The sequence below is a fragment of the Lactuca saligna genome, chromosome 3 (assembly GCF_052625555.1).
Source record: "Lactuca saligna cultivar CGN05327 chromosome 3, ASM5262555v1, whole genome shotgun sequence".
Taxonomy (NCBI): Eukaryota; Viridiplantae; Streptophyta; class Magnoliopsida; order Asterales; family Asteraceae; genus Lactuca; species Lactuca saligna.
In genome coordinates, this window is record NC_136419.1 from 23,875,907 (window position 1) to 23,899,189 (window position 23,283).

At 32.8% G+C, this 23,283-nt stretch overlaps 3 protein-coding genes, 1 long non-coding RNA gene and 1 pseudogene across 14 annotated transcripts; 1 reads left to right on the forward strand and 4 right to left on the reverse strand.

Moving 5' to 3' along the window:
• Positions 1-404: 404 nt before the first annotated feature.
• LOC145035267 (putative serine/threonine-protein kinase PBL23 pseudogene) lies at positions 405-845 on the reverse strand (annotated as a pseudogene).
• A 1,500-nt stretch (positions 846-2,345) lies between these two features.
• Positions 2,346-4,627, reverse strand: LOC145034795 (E3 ubiquitin-protein ligase At1g12760-like). 3 transcript variants are annotated; one of them, XM_078983311.1, is made up of 5 exons: positions 4,431-4,627; positions 3,496-4,167; positions 3,294-3,419; positions 2,909-3,200; positions 2,346-2,681 (listed from the first exon to the last, which is right to left on the reverse strand). In XM_078983311.1, the coding sequence occupies exons 2-5, from the start codon at positions 4,158-4,160 to the stop codon at positions 2,487-2,489; spliced, it is 1,278 nt and encodes a 425-aa protein (XP_078839437.1). In that variant the 5' UTR covers positions 4,161-4,167; positions 4,431-4,627; the 3' UTR covers positions 2,346-2,486. The 3 variants fall into 3 exon arrangements, with proteins under 3 accessions (XP_078839437.1, XP_078839436.1, XP_078839435.1); XM_078983310.1 differs by having other exon boundaries at positions 3,496-4,173; XM_078983309.1 differs by having other exon boundaries at positions 3,496-4,258; positions 4,431-4,626.
• A 751-nt stretch (positions 4,628-5,378) lies between these two features.
• On the reverse strand, positions 5,379-9,015 carry LOC145034796 (cyclin-A2-1-like). Of its 2 annotated transcripts, none has more exons than XM_078983313.1 (11): positions 8,791-9,015; positions 7,501-7,872; positions 7,209-7,424; positions 6,931-7,023; positions 6,724-6,857; positions 6,560-6,635; positions 6,341-6,417; positions 6,203-6,236; positions 5,982-6,131; positions 5,767-5,898; positions 5,379-5,681 (listed from the first exon to the last, which is right to left on the reverse strand). In XM_078983313.1, exons 2-11 carry the CDS (start codon positions 7,840-7,842, stop codon positions 5,628-5,630), a joined length of 1,308 nt encoding a protein of 435 aa, XP_078839439.1. In that variant the 5' UTR covers positions 7,843-7,872; positions 8,791-9,015; the 3' UTR covers positions 5,379-5,627. The 2 variants fall into 2 exon arrangements, with proteins under 2 accessions (XP_078839439.1, XP_078839438.1); XM_078983312.1 differs by having other exon boundaries at positions 7,501-7,878; positions 8,791-9,014.
• Positions 9,016-11,685: 2,670 nt separating this feature from the next.
• LOC145034797 (F-box protein FBW2-like) lies at positions 11,686-12,927 on the reverse strand. The gene is made up of 2 exons (XM_078983314.1): positions 12,433-12,927; positions 11,686-12,361 (listed from the first exon to the last, which is right to left on the reverse strand). The coding sequence occupies exons 1-2, from the start codon at positions 12,795-12,797 to the stop codon at positions 11,821-11,823; spliced, it is 906 nt and encodes a 301-aa protein (XP_078839440.1). The 5' UTR covers positions 12,798-12,927; the 3' UTR covers positions 11,686-11,820.
• An 887-nt stretch (positions 12,928-13,814) lies between these two features.
• Positions 13,815-21,900, forward strand: LOC145034799 (uncharacterized). 8 transcript variants are annotated; one of them, XR_013678227.1, is made up of 9 exons: positions 13,815-14,139; positions 14,251-14,478; positions 14,618-14,668; positions 14,746-14,805; positions 14,940-15,991; positions 17,627-18,132; positions 18,543-19,131; positions 20,690-21,588; positions 21,682-21,900. It is a non-coding gene; the product is annotated as an uncharacterized LOC145034799 (long non-coding RNA). The 8 variants fall into 8 exon arrangements; XR_013678224.1 differs by having other exon boundaries at positions 14,251-14,528; positions 14,618-14,805; positions 14,940-15,064; positions 15,154-15,991; positions 21,682-21,899; XR_013678223.1 differs by having other exon boundaries at positions 14,251-14,528; positions 21,682-21,898.
• The last annotated feature ends 1,383 nt before the right edge of the window (positions 21,901-23,283 follow it).

The following is a 23,283-nucleotide window of genomic DNA, read 5'->3' on the forward strand; positions in this document are numbered from 1 at the left end:
AAAAAAAAAAAAAAAAAAAAAAAAAAAAAAAAAAACTATCAATAGTGACTTTAAAAGTTAATAGAAGACAGATACAAATTTGAAAATTAGCGTTCCAAAAATTAGAAACTTGAGCATTTTCTTAACAAAAGTTAGTGGTTGGATTAAAGATGAAGTGCCAGACAAAATGATTAGGATTGCAAAAACATAACAAAAACCAATAGAACCATCAAAGACTTTTGGTGCCTTTCTTCATATCAAAAGTCAAAAACAACACTCTTAAAAGCACCACCATATGCATATTAACATTCTCGTATATATATCTTATAAAAACCCTAAATGAACCCAAAGTCGGCTATTTTAGCTACCCAAAACTGATCTAAAAGAACATGCGTGCTCTTCACATCTCGATGCAAGACTCTTTGCTATGTTCCAGGTGGGTTGTGAAGGTACTCCAATCCACGAGCTGCCCCAATGCATATCTTGAGTTGTTGAGCCCATGTGAGAGTGTTGCTACTAAGGTACCTTTCAAGACTACCATTAAACTCATACTCATAAAAAAGAATCTTCTCATCCCCTTCGTCACAAAAACCTAAAAGAGAGACTAGGTTCTTGTGTCGATAACGGAAGAGCATCATTATCTCCATCAGAAACTCATGTTCACCTTGTCCATGTCGTCTATCTAATCTCTTAAATGCAACGACTTTTGCTAGCCCCCCGTCTGTGGTTGTGGTTATAATCTCTCCTTTGTAAACCTTGCCGAACCCACCAACCCTGACAAAGTAATCATCGTGGAAGCTGTTAGTGGCCAGCTTTATGGCATCTAATGAGATTTTTAGGTGCTCCAACTCTTTCAGCATCGCCATGCATAATTAGTTTGATATGACAATTGCACGATTTCGAAAAGATAGGAATGAAAAAAATGTATAACTCAAAAGGTTTTTACGTTGCTTGTTATGGAAAACAGGAAAAGTCTCTGCCTCGAGATCTAACTTAATTAAGGGACTAGAGAAAACCATTATATTTGTACGGATGATTGTAAAAGCCGTTTACTTTGACTATGCATTTTGTTGTTATTGTTTAGTCAAAGTCTATGTCCACATGATAACGTGAGTAGAAGGCACATACAAACCCTTTGTGTATTTAGGCATCCGTAATGGATTGTCAAATTATCCATTAAATATCTATATAACACCACCCACACAACCTGTTAAACACATATTCAATCATAATCAAAATTTATTCTTTCTATTGAACCATTTAATTATCATTTAACTTTGCTTCATATCAACATCCACACTTCATTCAACTTTTATTCAATCCTAATTATGACTCTATTTAACTCGTATACTACTTGAATTGTAGATGTTTTTATTATATTGTTATATAACATGGTTGCGTTGACAGACAAAAAGAAATCCAAAAAACGACAAAAGTATGTATTTGGGATCCTTGAAACAATTGGAAAATGATTTTAGGACAAAAACTAATTTAGCCAAAACAGATACAAATATTTATTGTTAAAGATAAATAACTAATGTCAAGCAAAAACACATAAAATGAGCAATCATTCTTGAATACACAACCTAAAGAACTCCGTCTTCATTACGTCACTCCATGGAGCCATAAATTTTTTAACTATAATTATAAATAAAAATAATATCTTTTATTTTAAAAAAATATAAAAACAAAAATAATTGAAGTTTTGAAATTTTTAAAAGGATTAAACTATATGAATAAAGTTAATTTATAAGTATAAATATATATTATTCCATTCCCGAAAGGAATAAAAAAATCCTACAAAATCAAAGAAGGAATAACTATAAATATATATCGTTCTATTCCCCGAAGAAATAGATGAAAAAAAAAAACTTCTCGGAATAGAATGAAAATCAAGGAGAAAGAATCATATTCCATAAGAAATAAATCAAAAACAGACTGGAACTTTTTGGATTAAACCGATAATACTCATGAGTTTTTTCAGCCAGGTTTTCAAAATCCCTGAAACTGGACCGGACTTTTTTATCTGAATTGACTGGCTGCCTTGTGCAACTTTAATAACATGGCACTGGGTTTCCATGTCATCTGCCACGTCACATCATACTCTATGTCACTTAGTCATGCCCTAAAAACTAATAATGAGGTAATAGTTGATTTCTATAAATCGTAATTTACCCAAAAAAAAACTATCAATAGTGACTTTAAAAGTTAATAGAAGACAGATACAAATTTGAAAATTAACGTTCCAAAAATTAGAAACTTGAGCATTTTCTTAACAAAAGTTAGTATTAAAGATGAAGTGCCAGACAGAATGATTAGGATTGCAAAATAATGATATTTCCCAGCAAAAACATAACAAAAACCAATAGAACCATCAAAGACTTTTGGTGCCTTTTCTTCATATCAAAAGTCAAAAACAACACTCTTAAAAGCACCACCATATGCATATTAACATTCTCGTATATATGTCTTATAAAAACCCTAAATGAACCTAATTAACCACCATGCTATAATTGTATACCACCAGCTGTTGATTCTGTTAATGAACTCATAGCACTCTCCCCAACTTCACTCTTGCAAAGAGGACACGAAGCATTAATCTTTAACCATTTGTCCACACAATCTTTGTGAAAGAAGTGACTACACATCAACTGCCTCAGTTCATCATTGTTTGCATACTTTGCCAAACAAATACAGCACACCTATTAAGTAAAATACACACATAACTATAAGAAAAAAGTTTTTTTTTATAATAAAAACCAGAAGGGCAATAACGTCTTTTGCATAGACAAGAAATCAAGAACAAATCCCCATCCCACCTTTTTGGATGAGACAAAAAAACAGCAATTTTTGTCTAAGTCCAATGCAGTACAACATGTTATGTCATGTCTTGTACTGTGTCAGTGTCTGTGTCAGTGTAAGTACTTACCGCGTCTTCTCCTGAAAGGACACGTTCATGTTCTGTTCCAGCAGCCACAATCCCACCTTCGGTTGTACTTTCGTGGGACCCTCTGTTACTCCCGTGTTTATGTTTTTTTATTTTAAATTTGTAAATAGGCAAAGAATTAATCGATTCAGAAGTGGCTCCTCTATTTTGTGAAAGATCTTCCCTGATACCCATGACTGAAATAATACAAGGGAGGCAGCAACAGATTGTGGCACACAAGATGAAAGGCATTGCATAGCCAATACAGCTAAAGGCAAGAAACACTAAACATAACCTGTCAAAAACCAATAAAAATAAATAAATTATAAATTATAAGATATAAGAGCAACCATAAAAAGGATAGAATTATAAGAATCAGTAATCACACCTGTACAAGTTGGGTGCATCAGAAAGAGAAGAATGACCTCCAAAGATCCAAACATTCCCAACAACAAACCAGACTGCGAAAAAACAATCTAACCCCATTTTGAAGTATTCAACAAGTACTTTCAATCTGCAACACAAAATGAAATGTATAAAACATATGTTGTAAATGGAACATTGTTGACAACTACATGCTACATACATACCTTGCATTCAGCAATACCCTTACAGGTCTTGTTGTGCCAGTGGCATTATTAGTGTCACCAACGGAAGTTCTTGCATTTGAAGAAGTTAAAGAGGTGGCCATGGCAGAAAGGAAATTTGGGGAAGAATTTTGGCGAGGCTGAGCTGGGTCTTGTTCTGATGTTTCATTGCGATAATAAAAACGCCAAAAGAGAAGAGGAAGAGTTGCAACACATCCAGATGCATAACCGATAACCCATGTAAATAAAGGAGCACGAGGGTGCTCATGTCTGGACATGGACAGAACGACAATGGCTGCTATTATTTGGCTCATTGTTATAACTAATTCAAAACATATCCAATATCCAGAATTCAATGGACTCCTACGACGACCATTTGTCCCATTTGCCCTCCTAGCAAATGGTGTATTTCTTGGATTTGTCACATTGGTAGTAGAGAAAGAATGTTGAAAAACAGGATCGCTTACACTGGTTGAAGGGAGGTTTTCATTCTGCTGTGCGTTTGACCTGTTCGCTTGTCTATCTTGTGTAGAGGTAGACGAAGAAGAAGGTTCAGTTGTTATATCAATCACATGCCCATTGTCCTCCCTGGTTTCTGATCGCTCCATTACTTGCTGTTCCTTCTTTGTTTCAACTTTACAATGTAGTCCCAACACACAAACGCCCATCTACCAACTACAACTTAGCAGAGAAATTTTCAGATAACCATTCTCCTAACGTAAACCCTAATCAACACGCAAAACCTAGCTTCGGGATTCTGATCTTTCTAATACGTATTCAGAGAAAACGACCAAGTAAGTAAACAATGGATCAATGAAACAACTGGTGTCATCAGAACTCACAATTGAAAAACCCTAGTAGTGCAAAACATCAATTTCTTGCGTATTTGAGCTGATTTTATGGGAAGAATCATACGCGAACAAAGAGGAAAGACTAACCAGTGAGTATGCGATTAAAGTAGCAAAGAATCGGAGGGATTTGCGGCGAAGTTGTGAAGATCAATCGTTCAATTGAATAACAAACACCCACACACATAGACACATAGTGATTAATCGTTTCTTTTCTCTTTTTCTTTTTCTTTTTCTTTTTCTTGGGCCGATAGATATCGATATTATAATATCGTGTCAACTTTGACTTTTCCGTATTGCTCGATATGACTTTGGATATTCTTCGGTTTTAATGCGTCAGGATCGATGTACAGCTAACAATGCACAAGGTATAATAAGTTTTAGGATCACTTATGATTTTATCTCTTTGGCAAACATCATCTCCATTTTCGTCCACATTTATTCGAACATAAAACGCAATAATCCATAAAACACTGATATTTTATCAAAATCAATAAATACTTCAAATAAAATTATTTTTAATGAATTTATATGGTATTTTGAAATATCAATGTTAAATCTCATATAAATTTTAAAGTAAAAATTAAATAAACTCCCCATATGATTTGTTTCAATCGGCATGTTTATCTAAGTTTTTCACTCATGCGATCTCTTTGGTTCGATTTTTGGTTTGATTTTGATCTTTGGTCAAACTAAAATGACTATTTTCTTCTTAAAACCATTTTATATTTGAAATTTGTTTAATTACAACAAACTCGTCCCAAGGCCCATCTTATGGGGTGTAAATCAAGGAACAATGACATTATCAGGTTTTTTGAACAGTAGACCTTCATGAAAATCTATACTTGAGCCACTAAACTTTTATGGTGAAGACAATAATGTTATACATCATGATGCACGTGATAAATATGTTCTAAGATAATTGTTTTTATTTTGAATATTTGATACTAAGTAAATTGGTCAAAATGTGAGAAGGATGTTAAACTAAATTGTTAAATTGTTAAATCTACTTTCCATAGATATTTTTGTTTCCAAATATACTTCAAAAGTTACATAAAAAATATTATTTTCCATGTAACATAACATCACACAATATGTTTGATCCATCATAATTGCAACCTTACAATACACTTGTAGAAATCCCATAGTTGATTACAACATGTGGTTAATTAATAATTACCACTTACAACAAGCACCAAACCGTTGCATCCAAATTAAGATGATAAATTATCCAAAACAGGAAATACAAATTCTCCCAGAAAATCCCGGCACATAATTCATCACATTTTACAACACCAATTTCACAGGTTTTCTGGAAGTTAACGTTGCAACACTTTTATACTGACAAAACAAAATTAAATAACTGTCATTTAATGATTTATATTAATTATTTAATTTTAGTTAAAAATAGGTGTTTAGTGTTTACCTTCTGTTGCTTGTACTTTTGGCGTATAGCATGGAGAGGGGCTGCATTGTTAAGTTGCAAACCTTGAAGGGCCAGAACTGTAACTTCTAGCTCAGATGCCTTGTAACCAGTATAATGTTCTAAAGTACCATTCTGCAAAATAACAGAGAATAAATCAATTTTATAGTACAATAATTAACAACCAAACATTTATATTTTGTAAACAGTAATCCGACCCATGGATATTCATCATGATCAAGTGTCCATTTAGCTAAAAACACAGCTGAAGCAGCAATGAGGGATGGTAGAAACTTTAGGAAACTATACTCGATTAGAGTCAACTCTGCTAAATAATTTGCCAGATATTCCAGTTCTATAATAGGCGCCTGTAAGTAAATAAATAAACACAGTTTGTTACAATTTTTAAAATGTTCGTAAATTCAATTTATTAACATACCTTATAAGAACTTTGTGCTGCTAGAAGAAATCTCCTGAAAAATAAAATAAAACAAGTCAATTTCATTGTATTTCTTATTTCCATTTTGTGGGCCCCATACTAAATAGAAAAGAAGATTAAAACAATGAGTGTTATAACCTAAGGAACTTCTTTGTAGTTGGAAGAGATAGCTGAAAGCTTATTTCATCCAGTATTTGTTGCTCCATCTCCAATACCTGTTTAATTTAACCTCGGTCATTACACACAGTATACTACAAGACATGACATGATATGACAGTATTTACTTTATCATCTGTTACACAGAGTCTGTAAGTAACAGATGGTAGAACATATCTTTGATAGGACAACTTAACATACCTCTCCTTTTGTGTAGGTGCTATCAGTGATAAAACAGAACTCTTCAACACGTGGGGCAGAAATTTCTTCATACTTTCTTAAACCAGTAATTAAAGGATAAATATGATTAGATTACCATTTGATGAATGTATTTGTTATTTAAAAGAAATGAAAAGTGAACTTACGAGGCAATAAGCATGCTGGTTATACCAAGCAATTGGAGTCTTCTTTTTCCAATGTTTTTCTTGGAAAGATAGTGATCAATGAGAGCAACTGTTAGGTAGAATGTTTCTGAAGCTAGTCCATATTCTTCACAAACCTAAAATTCAAACACCAATATAACAAATGTTATAAAATGGAACTCTGAATGAGTTCAAATTTCAAAAACTAACCTCCACAAGCCAATCAATTAGAATACTCCGCATTTCTTGTGTGATTTCCTGCTGCACTGTTTTCATGTAATCAACAGAATGCCTCCACTTAAGCTGTGAAAAATAAAAAGGTACTTTAGAATAACAAAAGAAAAATAATTTCTTTTTTGGGAAACGAAGAACATGTAGTGGTTATTGGTTGATTGAAGTTTGGTTTATTGATTTAATCTTTTAGATATAAAAAAACATAGACAAAGGAGGTTATTAACCGATGAAGGGAGGTCAACAGCTATTCAGACCTCTGCTGTGCGTAAATTGCTATACACTTCTGTAGCATATAAGCTGCACATTTGTGGACCCTTGTGTTTGGAATCAATGTCAATAATGGATTCATCAATTAAGGCTTCTGTTGTTGTTTTTCCATGAGGGCCCACACAAACAGATGGTGCCACTGCCACTGCCATCATCACCCTATCATTCTTCTTGGAAGTACATCTTTTGACCTCATTGCTAATCTGACAACAAAAAACATAATGTTCTTTAATATGTTCTATGGTTTGTCAAAATTTGATGGAAATATGGAATATGTACCTGAAGTCTAATTGCATCAGTGAGTTTTATGCTGGAATGATTAAAGGGATTGTTAGTGATCTCTTTTAGAACAGCTCTTCTTTTGGATTGGACAATAGGGGCAACATCGGTAGATGCAGACTTGTTGTTATCTGATGATGCTCTTTTGGTTTTTGGTTGAAGGATCTGTTTGTGTTCTTTTTTCACTTTCAACACAGGATGTAGTGGTGGCAAAAGCAAAACCCCTGATGTTCCTAAAGCTTTAGCACGTGCTCTAGTGACACGTGCTGTGGTGCAATTGGTATTAGCAACAGGAATGTTTTCTTTATTCATGTCGCTTAGACTTAAGGAAGAGTAGTTCATGATGTTATGTTGACTTGCTTCCTATGAATTCTGCATCTAAAGCGTTGGTATTTATGTTAGCAACTCTTATTGACGAATCTCTATTTGATAAATGAATGTAAATAAAAAATCAAAAGACACATCTTTGTAGATAAACTGCAGCGCAGTTTGAGAGTATATAATAAAAACCCTTTTCAGAGCAACATAAGGGGTAGAGTAGATCTCAAGATCCTAAGACGATAAGAAGGCTTAAGTTTTTAATCAGAATTAACCAAACAATAAAAGAACAAATTCAGATGCATATTAAATACATTTAAAAGATAATCCCCTTGTTGACTGTTGTTTTGTTGGTATAAACATCAAGCTTCTTAAAACTAGAATCAGAATAGAACAAAACTGGCGGCTTAATATCTCAACAAAAGTCTAAATTACTATCATAAATATATATATAAATTTGTACTGTTCAAATAGTATTTAAAAACTAAAGAAGTACAAAACAAAATGGAAAGACACCACGTTTACCCAAAAAAAATTGACAAGGAACTGTCAGGACTCTACCTATTGTTCTACATTAGTTTACAAGTATATCAGCGGATAATACAACAACAGATGCATCAATTTGGTATGCCAAACAATATATGGTCTATTCAGCTTGAAAAAATCGATTCAACACTCAGAAAGTCAAAAACGTTAAATCAATCGATTCACGATATTTTTTTCTTAAATAAAACAGAAGAGAAAAGATATACGCATAGATGTAAGGTAAATCACAACCAAGGAAATGTAGAAACGTAAACAATAAACGTATAACATCGCAGATCTGCGCAGAAGAAAACACACAATGCAGTCCGAACGGATTTAATTCATGGACTGATAATATGCTTTTTTAAGCTGAAGCTTCAAATTGCGTGTGCGTTTGAGAGAGAGAGAGAGAGAGAGAGAGAGAGAGAGAGAGATGTATGAGCTCACTCTGCATTTCGAGGGTTCAATCAGATGCCAAGACCAACAATGGCGTCTGGAGAGAACAACAAAACTAGGGCTCCATTGAAATGCATTATGCAGACACCATAGAGATTTTAGAGACACTGATACAGTAAGTATGAGAGAGACATATGTATATGTAGAGAGAGAAAGAAATAGAAAGAAGGGGAGCGTGAGAGCGGGATAGAGGTACAGTTCAAACTTCCAAAATCTTTCACTACAACCAAAAAAATTGATATGTGTCACTCCCTCTTACAGAATAAGCTGGCGAATTTTTAATTAAATTGATGGTAATGGGTTTTTTTAAATGGAAGGCCATTTTACGAGAACAAGTCAAGTATTTATAATTAATTAAACAATTTTTTTAAACATAAAATATTTTATTTTATTTTTTAATATATTTCACATATCATTTTTTAATTAAATAAATTATGTCAAGAAACTAGTATTCTATTTTTCATTACCTTGAGATTCATAATGTTATATATAAATTTTAAGTTGTGTTATTCTCTAAAACAAATTGATCATAATAGTCTTTTTTTTATTCAAAGTCTTTCCATAAAATAGCCAAGAAAAAAATGCTTAAAATAGGCATAATTTTTTGCAGGCACATTTGCGAGGATCAATATGGATTTTGATATTTTTTATAAATTTTCACATGTCACCATTTTGCAAAAAAATTGGTGTTCTACAAAATTTATTTTAAACTTTTTTGAAAGTTATTGTTGTGATTGGGAGAACCAATCGGTATAATTATATTTATAAAGTTTGTATGCAAAAGTTTTGAAGTTTATTTTTATAATTTTCACCGAATAACTTACTTTGTACCTAATAATTTTGACTTTCCGACATCCAAATTCATAATGCAATATGTCCATGAAAAACCTTGTCACAAAGAACACAATGAAAAGAAAATAATAATAATAATAATAATAATAATAATAATAATAATAAAAGCTCAAGTGGAGTTCATATGAGAACTTTGTGAAAGATCAAAGTTGACTTTTTTTCACCAATTAGCCTACTTTAAAGTTAACAATATAACTTTCTAACATCCAAAGTTGATGTGTAAAATATGTTCATGAAAACCTTATTATAAAGAACGTATGGAAAAAATCAATTCAAATGAAAACCTTATAATTTGTCTTTTATAGCTTTATTTTTTACTATTTTTTTGCATGTTTTTTTCACAATTTATATTTACAACTTCACTATTTTACTTCGTTTTCATGATTTTTTTCGTAAATCATCATTTTTTTCTTTGTTTTTATATGTTTCTCACAATATGTTTTATAGCTTTAAATACTTAGTTCGCCAATTGGTGTCAATTAACCGACTACAAAATTATTTATCAAAGTGATAATCTTAAATTTATCAATTTCTCACACATCCAGTAACATTACATAATTAACAGTTTTTTCATCTGATGGTTTACCTATTACAACGATACCAATATCTCATATATGTTTCTCATAGGGAAAAAAAATCTTCATTACATAACTTCGAGTATGCATATTCTAGTCATCGAGTTGGACACTCATAGATCGAAGAGAAAAATCTTTTGGATCCACAATACCAGTAATCAAGCAAAGCAAAACATATGATCAAGGATAAACAACAATAACAAACAACAAAAATGAAATACTAATAAATGTTTGTAATATCATAATCTGTAGGCCACCCTCAAGTTTTATTTTGCTAATAATTAGAAGGGTTGTGTGATTGTTAGACCATCTCCAACCCATTTCTATTTTTTCTTCAAAAAACAGAATAAAAAATTAAGTAAATAGTGTTTTATCTTCAATTCTACTTTATTTTTATCATATTTTTTACCTCAAAAAATATATTTCTAGTATATTCTATTTTTTTAACTTATATAGATTGTCAATCACACCCTTCTACTAATTTGGTTTTAATAAATATATAATCTATATACTTTTTTATTACAATAATATTAAATAAATAAGATTATATTTATAACACACTTATAATCTTTTATAAAATACGTTATCGTTTTTTAAATTTTCAATATGTATTTAACTTTTTATGAATTTGATGAACAAAAAACAAACTTTATATTTATAATTAATTAATATAATTTAATATATAACAAAATATTATAAGTATTAAATTTTATATTTAAGTTATAATTAATAGGTAAAAATAAACTAGAAATGTATAAATATATACTAAAACTGACAACGCAAAGTTCATCCCTATTTTGGAAGAAATGAATAATATAACACAATATTTTATTTAATACTATTTATATCTCCCAAAATAGGAGAATAAATGGGGTGGATGGGGGTTGGAGAAGAATGGAAAATAAGAGTGGATGGAGATATTCTTAAGGAGATTATAAAGTGACTTATAACGCTTTTATCCCTACATAACAATTTATGCTTCAAAAAGGTTGTATATGAAAAGCATGTCATTGTTTTGTATCGTTTTGTATGGATAAAAAATGGTACATATGAAAAATCACTTTGGGAATCAAATATAGCAATAACGGGAACATTATTGTTGCTAATTTTCGAAAAAATGGATATTGCAGGACACAATCATTTTTTTTTTCTTTTTTTGAAACAAAGTGGTTACAAAGATTGATTCTTATAGATAATAATCTGATAGCATTATACTACCTAATAAACTTAAAGATTTGGCTAATTTATAGAAATACCAACATATGGAATAAAGGTCCATACCAATATGGCAAAAGCCCATCTTCCATAACGGGGTAAAAGATTTATGGACTTTTTCATAGAGTCCTACAGCGGATGCTTGCTTTTATGCTGTTAACGATATGACAAATGTTATATGACATTGAAGATGCTTGAAGTCTAATGTATGATACTAATTATTGCAAGAGAGAAAACTCATGAGTGGGGTGAATTGCTAGAAATCTAATTTAAAATACAAAAAGACTTTGGAATAGTTGTAATATCCAAGTATAAACAAGTAAGTAATTTCAAAAGTTAAAAAGAAAGTCCTCCGGGAACACTCAAGCATACTTCCTCATTATCGAATTATAATGTCATTCCAGTAAGTTTGTAATTCCACGAAAAGATCAGTCTCATTCTCATTAACCTTCCAATAACGATAAAACAAACGAAGTTGATCCTGCTCAGAAAAGTCACTGGGGTGGATCTGAAAACACTCAAGCTTTCCACACATCTTCTTGAGATCACCATTCAACTTCACATTCCAACACCCACGAATGTCAAGATGCGTAAGTGACTTGCACTTGGTAAGGATTTCAGAAAGACCCCAATCACCAAAACTACCAAAACAGAGCTCAATACGCTGTAGGTTTGGCATGGTGTCGGCTATGGTTTTTGCTTCGGAATTATCAACAGGCCAATAACGTTGTGGAGGAAGGTTTCTTTTCAAGTGAAGTAAAGACTTGCATTGGTTACCGAATGCTGCAAGGCCTTTGGCACTGATCTTGGAGCAATAGTTGATATTCAAAACTCTGAGATTTGGCAGTGGTTTTAGATGATTCAGTACCAGAGTGTCAGTGAATCGACTCAATGGGATTTCAAGCACTTTCAGATATGGACTGCAAGAAAAAGGGGCAATTAATCATAAACCTTACGTACATACATAAATTAAAATGATGCGAAAACGTACCAGTTAACCACGGACAAGAATCCGGATGATCCCATACGGTAGACAAACAGTCGTTCAACCGTAAAATTGCTCCGTCGTATCAGCTTATTCACCGCTCGGTTAACCGCACGTAAACTGCGATCGCGACTCCGACACCAGGCCTGAATATCGATATCGATCCAACAGTATGGGCCCGACGCTACTTCCATCCATGGCTTGCACACCAGCGGAACACACCTCGATATTTCTTCCACTGTCAATCTCAAGAAAATCGATGCCAATATATCCGGGTGCAACCCCTCCCACGTCCGCCACTCCGATGGTTTTTCATCAATCGATACCACAACCCCCTTCTTGCTCATCTCTTTCTCTCCGGAAAACTCCATATGCTTCTTGAAACAAAAAATTATGCTTTAAGTGTGTAAGACAGAGGATCTGCACAACTCTAATAGATCAATACGCAAGCTTTAATACAAGACTGAGAGTAAGCGAAAACCTAAAATGTTGCAAGACCAACAGGAGTAGAAACAACTACGATAGCTGTTATCAAGACTAAGTCACGATATAGATAAAATTAATATATATATATATATATATATATATATATATATATATATATATATATATATATATATATATATATATATATATATATATATATATTAAGGGAAAATATCTAATTTTGAACAAATTAATATATATATATATATATATATATATATATATATATATATATATATATATATATATATATATATATATATATATATATATATATATATATATATATATATGGGAAAAGTGAATATACCCTTAAGGGTATATAAGCTTAGGTACCCAAACTCACCATACTAAGTCGTTTTATATCATATAAAACATTCTAATTGTCCAATGTTCTTATAATTTAACTTCTAACTTGATGTACTTCCAAGATTTTTTTAAATTAAATATTTATCTTCCTCTTACATAATTTTCATTTTCAACTACAATATATATGGCCTAGTAGATGTTCGGCAAAAATATGTGATTTACGAGAAAGATAATAGTGAAAGTTCAAATATCTTGAAAGTAAATCAAGTTAAGGTTGAAGTTTAAGAACATTATAATAAATATATATAAGAAAATGACGTATTAAGGTAAGTTTGGGTACCTAAGCTTATATAACTTTAAGGGTATATTCATTTTTCCATATATATATATATATATATATATATATATATATTAAAGTTTTGATAAATTTCAACAGTAAACTGTTCAAATTTATCCAACTTTCGTCCCTCTGTTTTTGTTACTTATTATTTGCCCGGTGTGTTTAATTTGCGGGGGTTAGTTTGTAAATTTATCCCACCGATGTCAACGTGGCTGTTGCTGCTTTCGTTCTTTATTTTATCGAACGGACGTGTTCTATGGATATCTCTCTTTCTTTACTCATCTTCTTTCTTCTCCGTAACATCTTCCTCTGTAGCTCTTTGCTTCTTTCTCTCCTCCCAAAACATCTTCCCTCCGCTTGCTCCGACGTTTCTTCATCTTCTGAGAATCATCAACCTCCGTAAATTAAACACACCGGGCAAATAATAAGTAACAAAAAAAGAGGGACGAACCCTAAAGGGGTCGTCTTTTTCAATGTTGAGAACGACAACTTGGGATACACACACAAATATAAGAAGTTTATGGCGCTTTAATTTCGTTTATATGGGTTGGGCTGCCATTGATGAGGCTAACCGACAGGTATTTGTTTCTACTCAGATTTCTTGAACAATCTGGAAAAGCTATAAATCACAAGTCACTATTCAATTTTGATTCATCACAAATTACAATTATAATTTTTTTTCAACATAGGTTGTGCAAGAGGTTGCTCCGAGTTCATAAGTAATGGCCATGAAATCCGGGAAGAAAGTGGGAATGGTCACAACTGTTCTTGGGTCTCATGGAGTTGGGCTAATTACGCTTTAGGAAGGTTTCAAATGGTCAGCGAATTTAGTGATCAAAGGAGAAAAAGAAGATGTGAGGGTTGTCAATGAAAGATTTCCATTATCTCTCCGCTTGCTCCGACGTTTCTTCTTCTATGTATATGTGTAACCTGATCTTTATGCCTCTATGTATATCTGATATGATATGTATGTGTGTCTCATCTGATATGAATTGTATATGTTTCCATTCTATCATGGTTTTTGTTTTCTAATGTTGTCGTTTGATTTCCATACAGGGTGACCATTAGAGTCTGAACCTACAACACCTTTTGGTTGTTGATTTCACGGTTGGTGTATCTATTCAATTGTTGTCTGATAGGTCATAATTGTTCTGTTGCTGCCTAATTTCTCCTGTTCATAACAGGAAATACATCATAACAGAAACATACATATTGTTTTGAATAATAAAAAGAAGCCCTTTGTGGTAAGACATCAAAATGTTTTATTAGTTTTGTGTTTTGATCTGTAGGTTGTTGATCTTTTTAAACAATATGCTTTTTGGGTTTAACATTTTCACCACAAGTATCTTTGTGACAATTACTATCATTGGTGGAACAGGTTACCGGTTTAGGTTGGAGTTAAAGATTGATCTTCCTCATTGTTCTACTTTCTATATTCATGGTGTTGGGAGGGATGATAAAAGTATGTGGTTTGAGGGTGTTGAACATAATAATCATAAAACGGTTGGTATTTCACTTGATAAATAGATATGTTTCTTAATGGACACTCCTTTAATATTTCATATTTGAGGTAACTTTCATTTCTTCCATAGAACTTCTCACCAGAATCACACACCATGCTCAATTACTATCACAGTTCAGAAATGCTTTTTTTTTATCATTGGAAGGTTACATGTTCTTCTCATTCCACATATATAGATACATGTTTCATTCTCTTGATTCTTATAGATGATTCGGTTTTATTTGTTTTTTTTACCCTCTTATCAGTTGTTTATCACGGCAGGAGATCTTCTTTTAGTGACTAAAACTCTTTAACATGGAGAATATGTATATTTCTTTTTTTAGTTAAATATTAGAAACCTTCTACATTTTAACATTTGGAATCTAACACAGAGAATAAAGAGATTATCAAAACTATTGAATCACAGATACAAAGAAAGGAATATGAGCTTACATATTTACTTTATTTTTCTTGCATTTTCTTCATTTTTGAGGTAAATGCAAATACAATATATTTTTTTCCAGTTTTTTTTAATGTTATAAGAACATATTAGATCGGTTATGGAAAATGATATCTTCCAGAAAAACTTCTTATGAAGTAGTAAACGTGGTTGGCTCTTCAAATGCTAATATGAAATGAGGAATTACCGAATTTACCCTCATGTTGTGAATTAACCATCATGATGTGCAGGTTTTAAGAGCTGCATGTTAGTTAGAAAAAGATATTCTACATATCACAATTGAAGATTCCATTAAAGATTATGATGGGTGATTGACAATTACAAGGGATATGACACCTTTTGAAGTTGAAGCTGCAATTGCAAATTTGATTAAAGATTGGACAAAATTGAAGATAAATAGGTTGAAAGAATGGGTGGATACAAATGTCCAACAACAGGCGAATTTATTAAATAAATACCAATGCCCTTGGTACAATAAATAACAATGCACTTTACCAAGAATTCTGATTATAGCGACTTAGTTTCATTTTTATTCATAAATGAAATCTACTTTTATTTTCTTTATGATTATGTGTGAATGTCATAATATCAATAACTTTTGTAGTAAATATGGTCATAATCTAGATTTGTATATGTAAACTCTAAAACTTTCCAGAATATAAAGTTGAAAAACCAGATTTTGTTCAAATACTTTTAGATGAGTTGGCTAAACAAAACACATAACACCTTTTGACCCATGCGACTTTTTTTTTAGATTTCTTTTGATTTTTTTTCCCAAAAAACAAACTACATTGGTATTAAATGCATTTTCCATTTTTATGAGTGAAATACCCTAAATACTAACGTACTTTGAATTTATATGTATTTTTTCTATTTTTGGCAACTTTTAATTTCTCTACCAAAATATGAAAATAGATTGTCGTTTCGTGCATCTTCCATTTTTTGGTTATAATTGCAATAAATAGCACTATACTTAGAATTTATATACTTTTTCTTTTTTTAATTTGGTTTGACTTTTTTACTAAAAAAAAGAAACACTAAATAGCAACGTACTTTGAGGTTACACCTTTTTGTTTTTGTTTTCAGCAGTTTATTCAATTTCTTTTCCAAAAACCAAATCAAATTCCTATTGTTTCATTTATTCATATTTAGGTAGTATATATACTAAACCGCAATGCACTTTGACCTTACATTTTCTGATTTTTTTTCAATTTATTTAGATTTTTTACCAGAAACTAAGATACATTGTATTGGTTGTACTTTTTCATATTTAGCTGGTAAATACAATAAATAGCATTGCACTTTTAGTTTATACCTTTTTCTGTTTTTTCCAATTTCTTTTTATTTCTTTACCAAAAACCAATTTACATTTCCTTTGGTGCATTTTTATAAGTGATATTGCAATTGCACTACAGCTTCGAGGTTGGTATTTTCTGGTAGTTGTTTTAAAGTAAGTTTCTATTTAGATTCTACCATGTCAAAGTTGACTACTATTTTTGGGTGGTACGTTGTTGCTTTTATAGCATTTCCACCCTAAATGTACCCAACTCTGTATGTAGGGTCAGAGCAAGTATGTTGAACATGAGCTGCTAAGATACATTAAAAATAGAGTAAATTACATGAATGGTCCATATGGTTTGGGGTAATTTACGCGTTTGGTCCCTAACTAATTTTTTTAACTCGGAAAGTCCCTAATGTTTGTTTTTGTTACGCATTTGGTCCCTAGTATTTGTTTTTGTTACGCATTTGGTCCCTATCTTACCTAAAAAAACTATTATTTAAATAGGGAAAAATGGTAGGATAGGTAAGGTAAGGTGAGGGAAATAGAGTTCGAGGTGTGTTTATTTAAATAAATTAAAAAAATCAATGGCAAAATAGTCTTTTTAGGTAAGACATGGACCAAATGTGTAACAAAAACAAATTGTAAGTACCTTCCGAGTTAAAAAAATAAGCTAGGAACCAAATGTGCAAATTATCCTAAACCATAAGGACCATTCGTGTAATTTATTTAAATACAAAAAAAAGTAAGCAAATGCTCTCTTTAAAAAAAATAACTAAATAGTCAAAAATCAGATAATTTACTAATTTCTCTTATTTTTTGCAGCTTGGGAAATGCTTATCACAAAATTTCTAAGCCCGATACCTTGACATGTAGGTATGTTGACACCTTTTGCAGCGAAATTGCAAACTGCTAAATAAAAACAATTGGTGACAGAGAAATATGACGTATTCTATTATTAATTTGGTTTATTATTTTTAAAATTTTACAAGATATTTAAACTTAAAAGCATATTTCGCTTTTTTTTTTCCTTATATTGAAAAAGCATCATTTTTATTGTTGCATTTCTTCATCTATTTTTATGTTATTTTGAATTGTTTTAGCCATAATTTTGAAACTACAATGTCGTAATGGGAATAGATTCCAGTGGAAAACAGCCCGGCAAACGATTTCTTTTCTTATAGTTTTGTGTTAAGATAGATGAGAAAACGCATTCACTAGCCGGTCAGGTGAATGTCAACATGAGAAGAAAAAAACCAAAGGCATAAGCGTTAGAACCTCCAAACAACCACTAAAAAGAGAATTATCAGATTTAAAAACCAAAACCACAGGTACTAACTTTTCAACTCATAACACTTAAGATTCACTTAATTTCAAGGTTTAATATACGCCAAAAGTATATATAGTAGTAGCTCGCCTCCAGCTCGCTATAGGTGCCAAGTCCACTCCCTAAGATGTGCTAGGCAAGTAGCCAGGTGAGGCTCGCTGCCTTATTAGAAAGAGGAAAGAAAAAGATGTGAAGAGAATAAGGGATTATGAATGGTCCTTTTTCTTTGTTTTTTCTTGTGTTCAAATCAGATGCCTTTTGATTGGTTTTTTAGGTAGAAGGTAAAAAGTGATGTTAATGCATGGTCATTATAGACATGTACCTAAAAAAATTGGATGTATAATGCGTTATCTTTAATTTTAAAACACTTTTGACATTTGTTTACCCAATTTTGTTTTGGCTATTGTTTTACAGGAAAAAAAGAGAGGATTTTTTTGCACATGTGTGATTCGTATGGTTGCTATTTATGGACCCGGAGAAGAAAGATACACCACTCTTTCAAAGAAACCAACTTATATTGTGCATATGAAAGTACATGCCTTTATTAGACAAAACATAAATCTATATTTCAGGATAACATGCTTCTTTCTGTTTACCTTTAAGAATCCAACATATGTGTTTTAAAAATAGAATAGATTTCACTTTACTTCTACTTTATTTCATTTTTAGACAGCATACTTTCATTGTCAAATAACTATAGCATCCTACTTCCATCACGGACGACTGATAAACGATAACACCATCTTTTACATTAGCAACGAATCCGAGTTCCCATCTAGTTAACAATTAAGTTTTTTTTTTGAATAAAAAAACCCAGAATACCAGATAATTTGTTCAATTCAACCAAGTTTAACCTTCTTAGCAGGCAAATGGGTCTTTATGAACTTTTTCAGCAACCGATTGCCTGAAGCATCGATAAACAGGAACCCATCGATTTCAACGCCTGCCACCTCCATCTTCCGTTGCTATTCCCACCGTTCCTCCACCTCCTTGCGCCATTTAGGTGATTAGTTTCATTATCTTCGGTTAAAACTTTGTTTTTCTCAATATTTCTTCTCGTTTATAGAATTTTAGGTTTTGATTTCTATATCTCTCTAAGTTTCTGGAATTACAACTTTCATGTATGAAGTTTTGAAAATTCCAGTAAGTTTCAGTTTAGTGTATACAAAAAATGAATGTTGAATGAATTTCTAGTTATGATGTTGGATTAGGTGTCTAAGCTCATAACTATAATTGGCAAGTTCTTGACCTGATAGTAGCATGATCATTTTAGGTTATCTTCACCACAACAAATTTGATATGATGAATAATTGAGAAAAAGGTTAATTGTGATTTATTAATATATTATAAGAAGAATATATTAATTGAGAAATCATATTATTTAATTAGTATTGATCAATAATTAATTTGGAATTAATTTAGCGATCAAAAGAGGCTTATTAAATTAACAGACATTAATTAGGTAAATCAGTAATACTTATAGTTTGGGCTAATGATCCATATTGACTAGAGTTGGACGAAATCTATGTGAGGGTCCATGAAGATTTTGTCCAAGGGCCTATCATAAGGGTTATTAGATTGATTAAGGGCCTAAGCAAGTGAATTAGGGTTTCAAGGTTAAAACCCTAAGGATCCTACATTATAAATAGATCACCTGTCACACCCAAAATCCCCTGGCACACCCGAAAGTTTAAAATTCAACCCTTATACTATTATAATATTAAAAGATTAACATTTGTGTGTGTGTGTGTGTGTGTGTGTGTGTGTGTATATATATATAAGACAAGTCAGTCTTACTGTTATTAGGCATCATTCACGAAGCCGATCTATGAGGGGGAGGTATAAGGAAACTGCCTATAAAATGGCGATTGAATGGGTGTCCACTCTCACCCACCGCTTCCTTGATTGGTGGAGGGTTATTAGCCAAACTAGTAGGATAGGACAAACTAATTCATCATTAATAAGTATAATGATCTTATAAAGTAACTAAATGTTTTTCATAAATTCTCAATCTTATCTACTTTAGAAAAAATGTGAAAATGATGCTATTCTATGAAATTTCACTTTGCACCTTGCCAAGTCGTTACTGGAGCGTGTGTAGTTGATTGGCACACTAATTTGGGACTAAAAAGGGTGGAAAACAGTAGCTCAATGTTTATCATAGATCAATGGAAAGTGTGTGTCTAACCGGCACATTGATTAGGTGATAAATGACCTCGAGAGTACCGAGCACATTTGCATGGTTATTCACACCTTGTTTGTGATCCTCGGTATCCCAGTCACAAACTTGAAGGGCATAATCGAGATTGAAAATGCCATTGAAAAGTTCAACGAATCTCAAAGAACTAGGAATTTCATAAAATTTAAACTCTTTCAAAAATTTGTTTTTGGGTGATGAAATTGGTAAATCATCATTTTCCTCCTTTCAAATAATTTGCAATTAGATTACGACATCCCTTTTCTGAATTGTGAGTTATTGTGTTTGGATCCTAGCCTTAATATTTTATTTGGGTGTCATATTAAGAATTTTCTATCTAATTAAACTCGTTCTTCTTTTTCAGATGTCTACCTCCAACGCTTTTGGCTCCAGCTCTTCTGGCTCTTTCTCCCTCATGAATTTATGTGGGAGGGTAAACTTCGATGGGTCCAACTTCAACGATTAGATTCATAACATACGCACGAACCTTCAATACAAGGACAAAGAATATGTCCTTGATAAAGACTTGAAGGATATTGATGAAGAAACTGCTATTCCCGAGCAATTGGCTGAGTATAGGGCTCATGAGAAGGATGCGAAAAAGGTGTCATGTATCATGATTACAACTATGGTTCTTGAGCTTCAAAGGTACTATAATGACTTCTAGCCTTTTGAGATGCACCAAGACTTGATGGAAAGGTACCATCAAAGTACTCGACAAGAAAGGTACGAAATCATTGCCTACATGATAACAACTAAAATAAAGGATTGAGAGTTCATCACGGCCCAGTTGCAAAAGATGAACAATTATGTGGACCACTTGCTAAAGTTGAATGACAACTTTGACGAAGAGTTGGCTATTGATATTATCCTACACTCTTGTGCCTCCTTGTTATGATCAGTTCCGAATGACTTATCATATGAACAAGGAGGAAGTCACTCTAAGCAAGCTTCAAGGCCTACTAAGAACTGCTGAAAGTGGTTTAAAAGGCAAGTCTGTTGCACCCACTCCTACCGTTGGTGCCCCTGTCTTGGCAATTGGACAAGGTAAAGGAAAGAAGAGGAAGGATCCTTCTAATAGCCATAAGAGAAATTCCCATGATGGATCCTTTTCAAGTGGGACCAAATGTGGTTCTGCTGCTCCTTCTTCAAATCCAAAGGACGCATAGTACTTCCACTTTCATGATAAACGGCATTGGAAATGAAGTTGCCCTAAATACTTGAAGGACATCAAGGATGGGAAGATAAAGCCCACCTTTTCAGGTATTTACACTATTCAATCTAATAACTCATCACATGTTATTTCTTGGGTCCTTGGTACAGTATGTGGTTTTCACATTTGTTCTGATTTGCAAGGTCTAAGAAGAACTAGGGATATGGAGCACGAGAATATGAAATTGATCATGGGAAATAGGAAAGTGTCGCCTATCACCAAGATTGGAGTTTACTCTTTATTGCTTAGTACTGGGTTAGGGTTAGATTTAAATGATTGTTACTACTTGTCGGAAATGGAGAGAAACATTATTTCTTTTCATGGTTTATACAGACAAGGTTTTAGATTTTCATTTAATAATGAAATTGTTCTATAAATGCTTTATATACTGGTATTTTTTATTTTGAAGCATTGCCATGTAATGGAGTATATGAAACTGTGATGGTTGTAGATAACTTAGGAAATAATGTGTTGCATATTGATTCGTCAAATGGTTTGGACAAATCATGCTTGTGGCATTGTCGTCTTGGACATGTCAACAAGAGACTCATACCCAGCTCCAAAAGGATGGAGTGTTGGAGTCATTTGACCTTAGGTCGGATGACACGTGCGAGTCTTGCTTCCTTGGAAAGATAACTAAATCACATTTCACTACCACTTGTGAAAGGGTTGGGGGATTATTAGATCTCATACACACTGATGTGTATCGTCCCTTCAGATCCACCATAAGTTATGCAAACCGCTTCTATGTAAATTTTACCGATGATTATAGCTGATATGGGTATATCTACTTAATCAATCACAAGTCAGAAACCTTTGAAAAGTTCAAAGAGTTTAAACAAGAAGTGGAGAATCAGTTGGGTAGGAAAATCAAGATGCTCCAATCCGATCGAATTGGAGAGTACCTAAGTCTTGAATTCCAAGACTACCTCAAGGAATGCAGATTTGTTTCTCAATTGATGCCATCTAGGACACCACAGTTAAATGGTGTGGCTGAGAGGCATAATCGAACCTTTCTAGACATGGTTCGTTCCATGATGAGTTGTGCTTCGCTACCTATCTCATTCTAGGGGTATGCCTTAGAGACTGCCGCCTATATCCTTAACTTAGTCCCTACCAAGAAGGTTTCTAAAACACCTCATGTGATGTGGATAGTGAAAGCTCCCTCGTTGGCACATATCAAGGTTTGGGGTTACGAGGATTTCGTAAGACGAGAGTCTCACGACAAGCTCGAACCTCGTAATGAGCGGTGTATTTTCATCGGTTGCCCACATAATTCCTTTAGATATCTCTTCTATAGACTGAGTGATTATGTTGTCTTCATTGCGAGGAGAGGGGTTTTCCGAGAATGAGAACTCATAAGCCAAGGGGACAGTGGGAGGCAAATCGATCTTGAAGAGATTCAAGAGTCGAGCGATGAAGGAACCTCTGATGCTGGCACTCAACCCAAGGAGGAAACTCTAGTTGAACCGATTGACGAGTCCTTACCTCTTAGACGTTCCGAAAGAGTTAGGGTTCAACCCCATTTTTATGGTTTTCATATTACTACAGAAGGGGATACGTTTATTAGTGATAGTAGACTAGTAAATTTGGATGAAGCTAACTGCTACAAGGAAGCTATGGCAGACCCGGAATCTGCAAAATGGAAAGATGCTATGGAAAGCAAGATTCAGTCCATGTATGACAACCAAGTCTGAAATTTGGTTGAAAATGTGTCAGGTCGTAAGACGGTCAGGTGCAAGTGG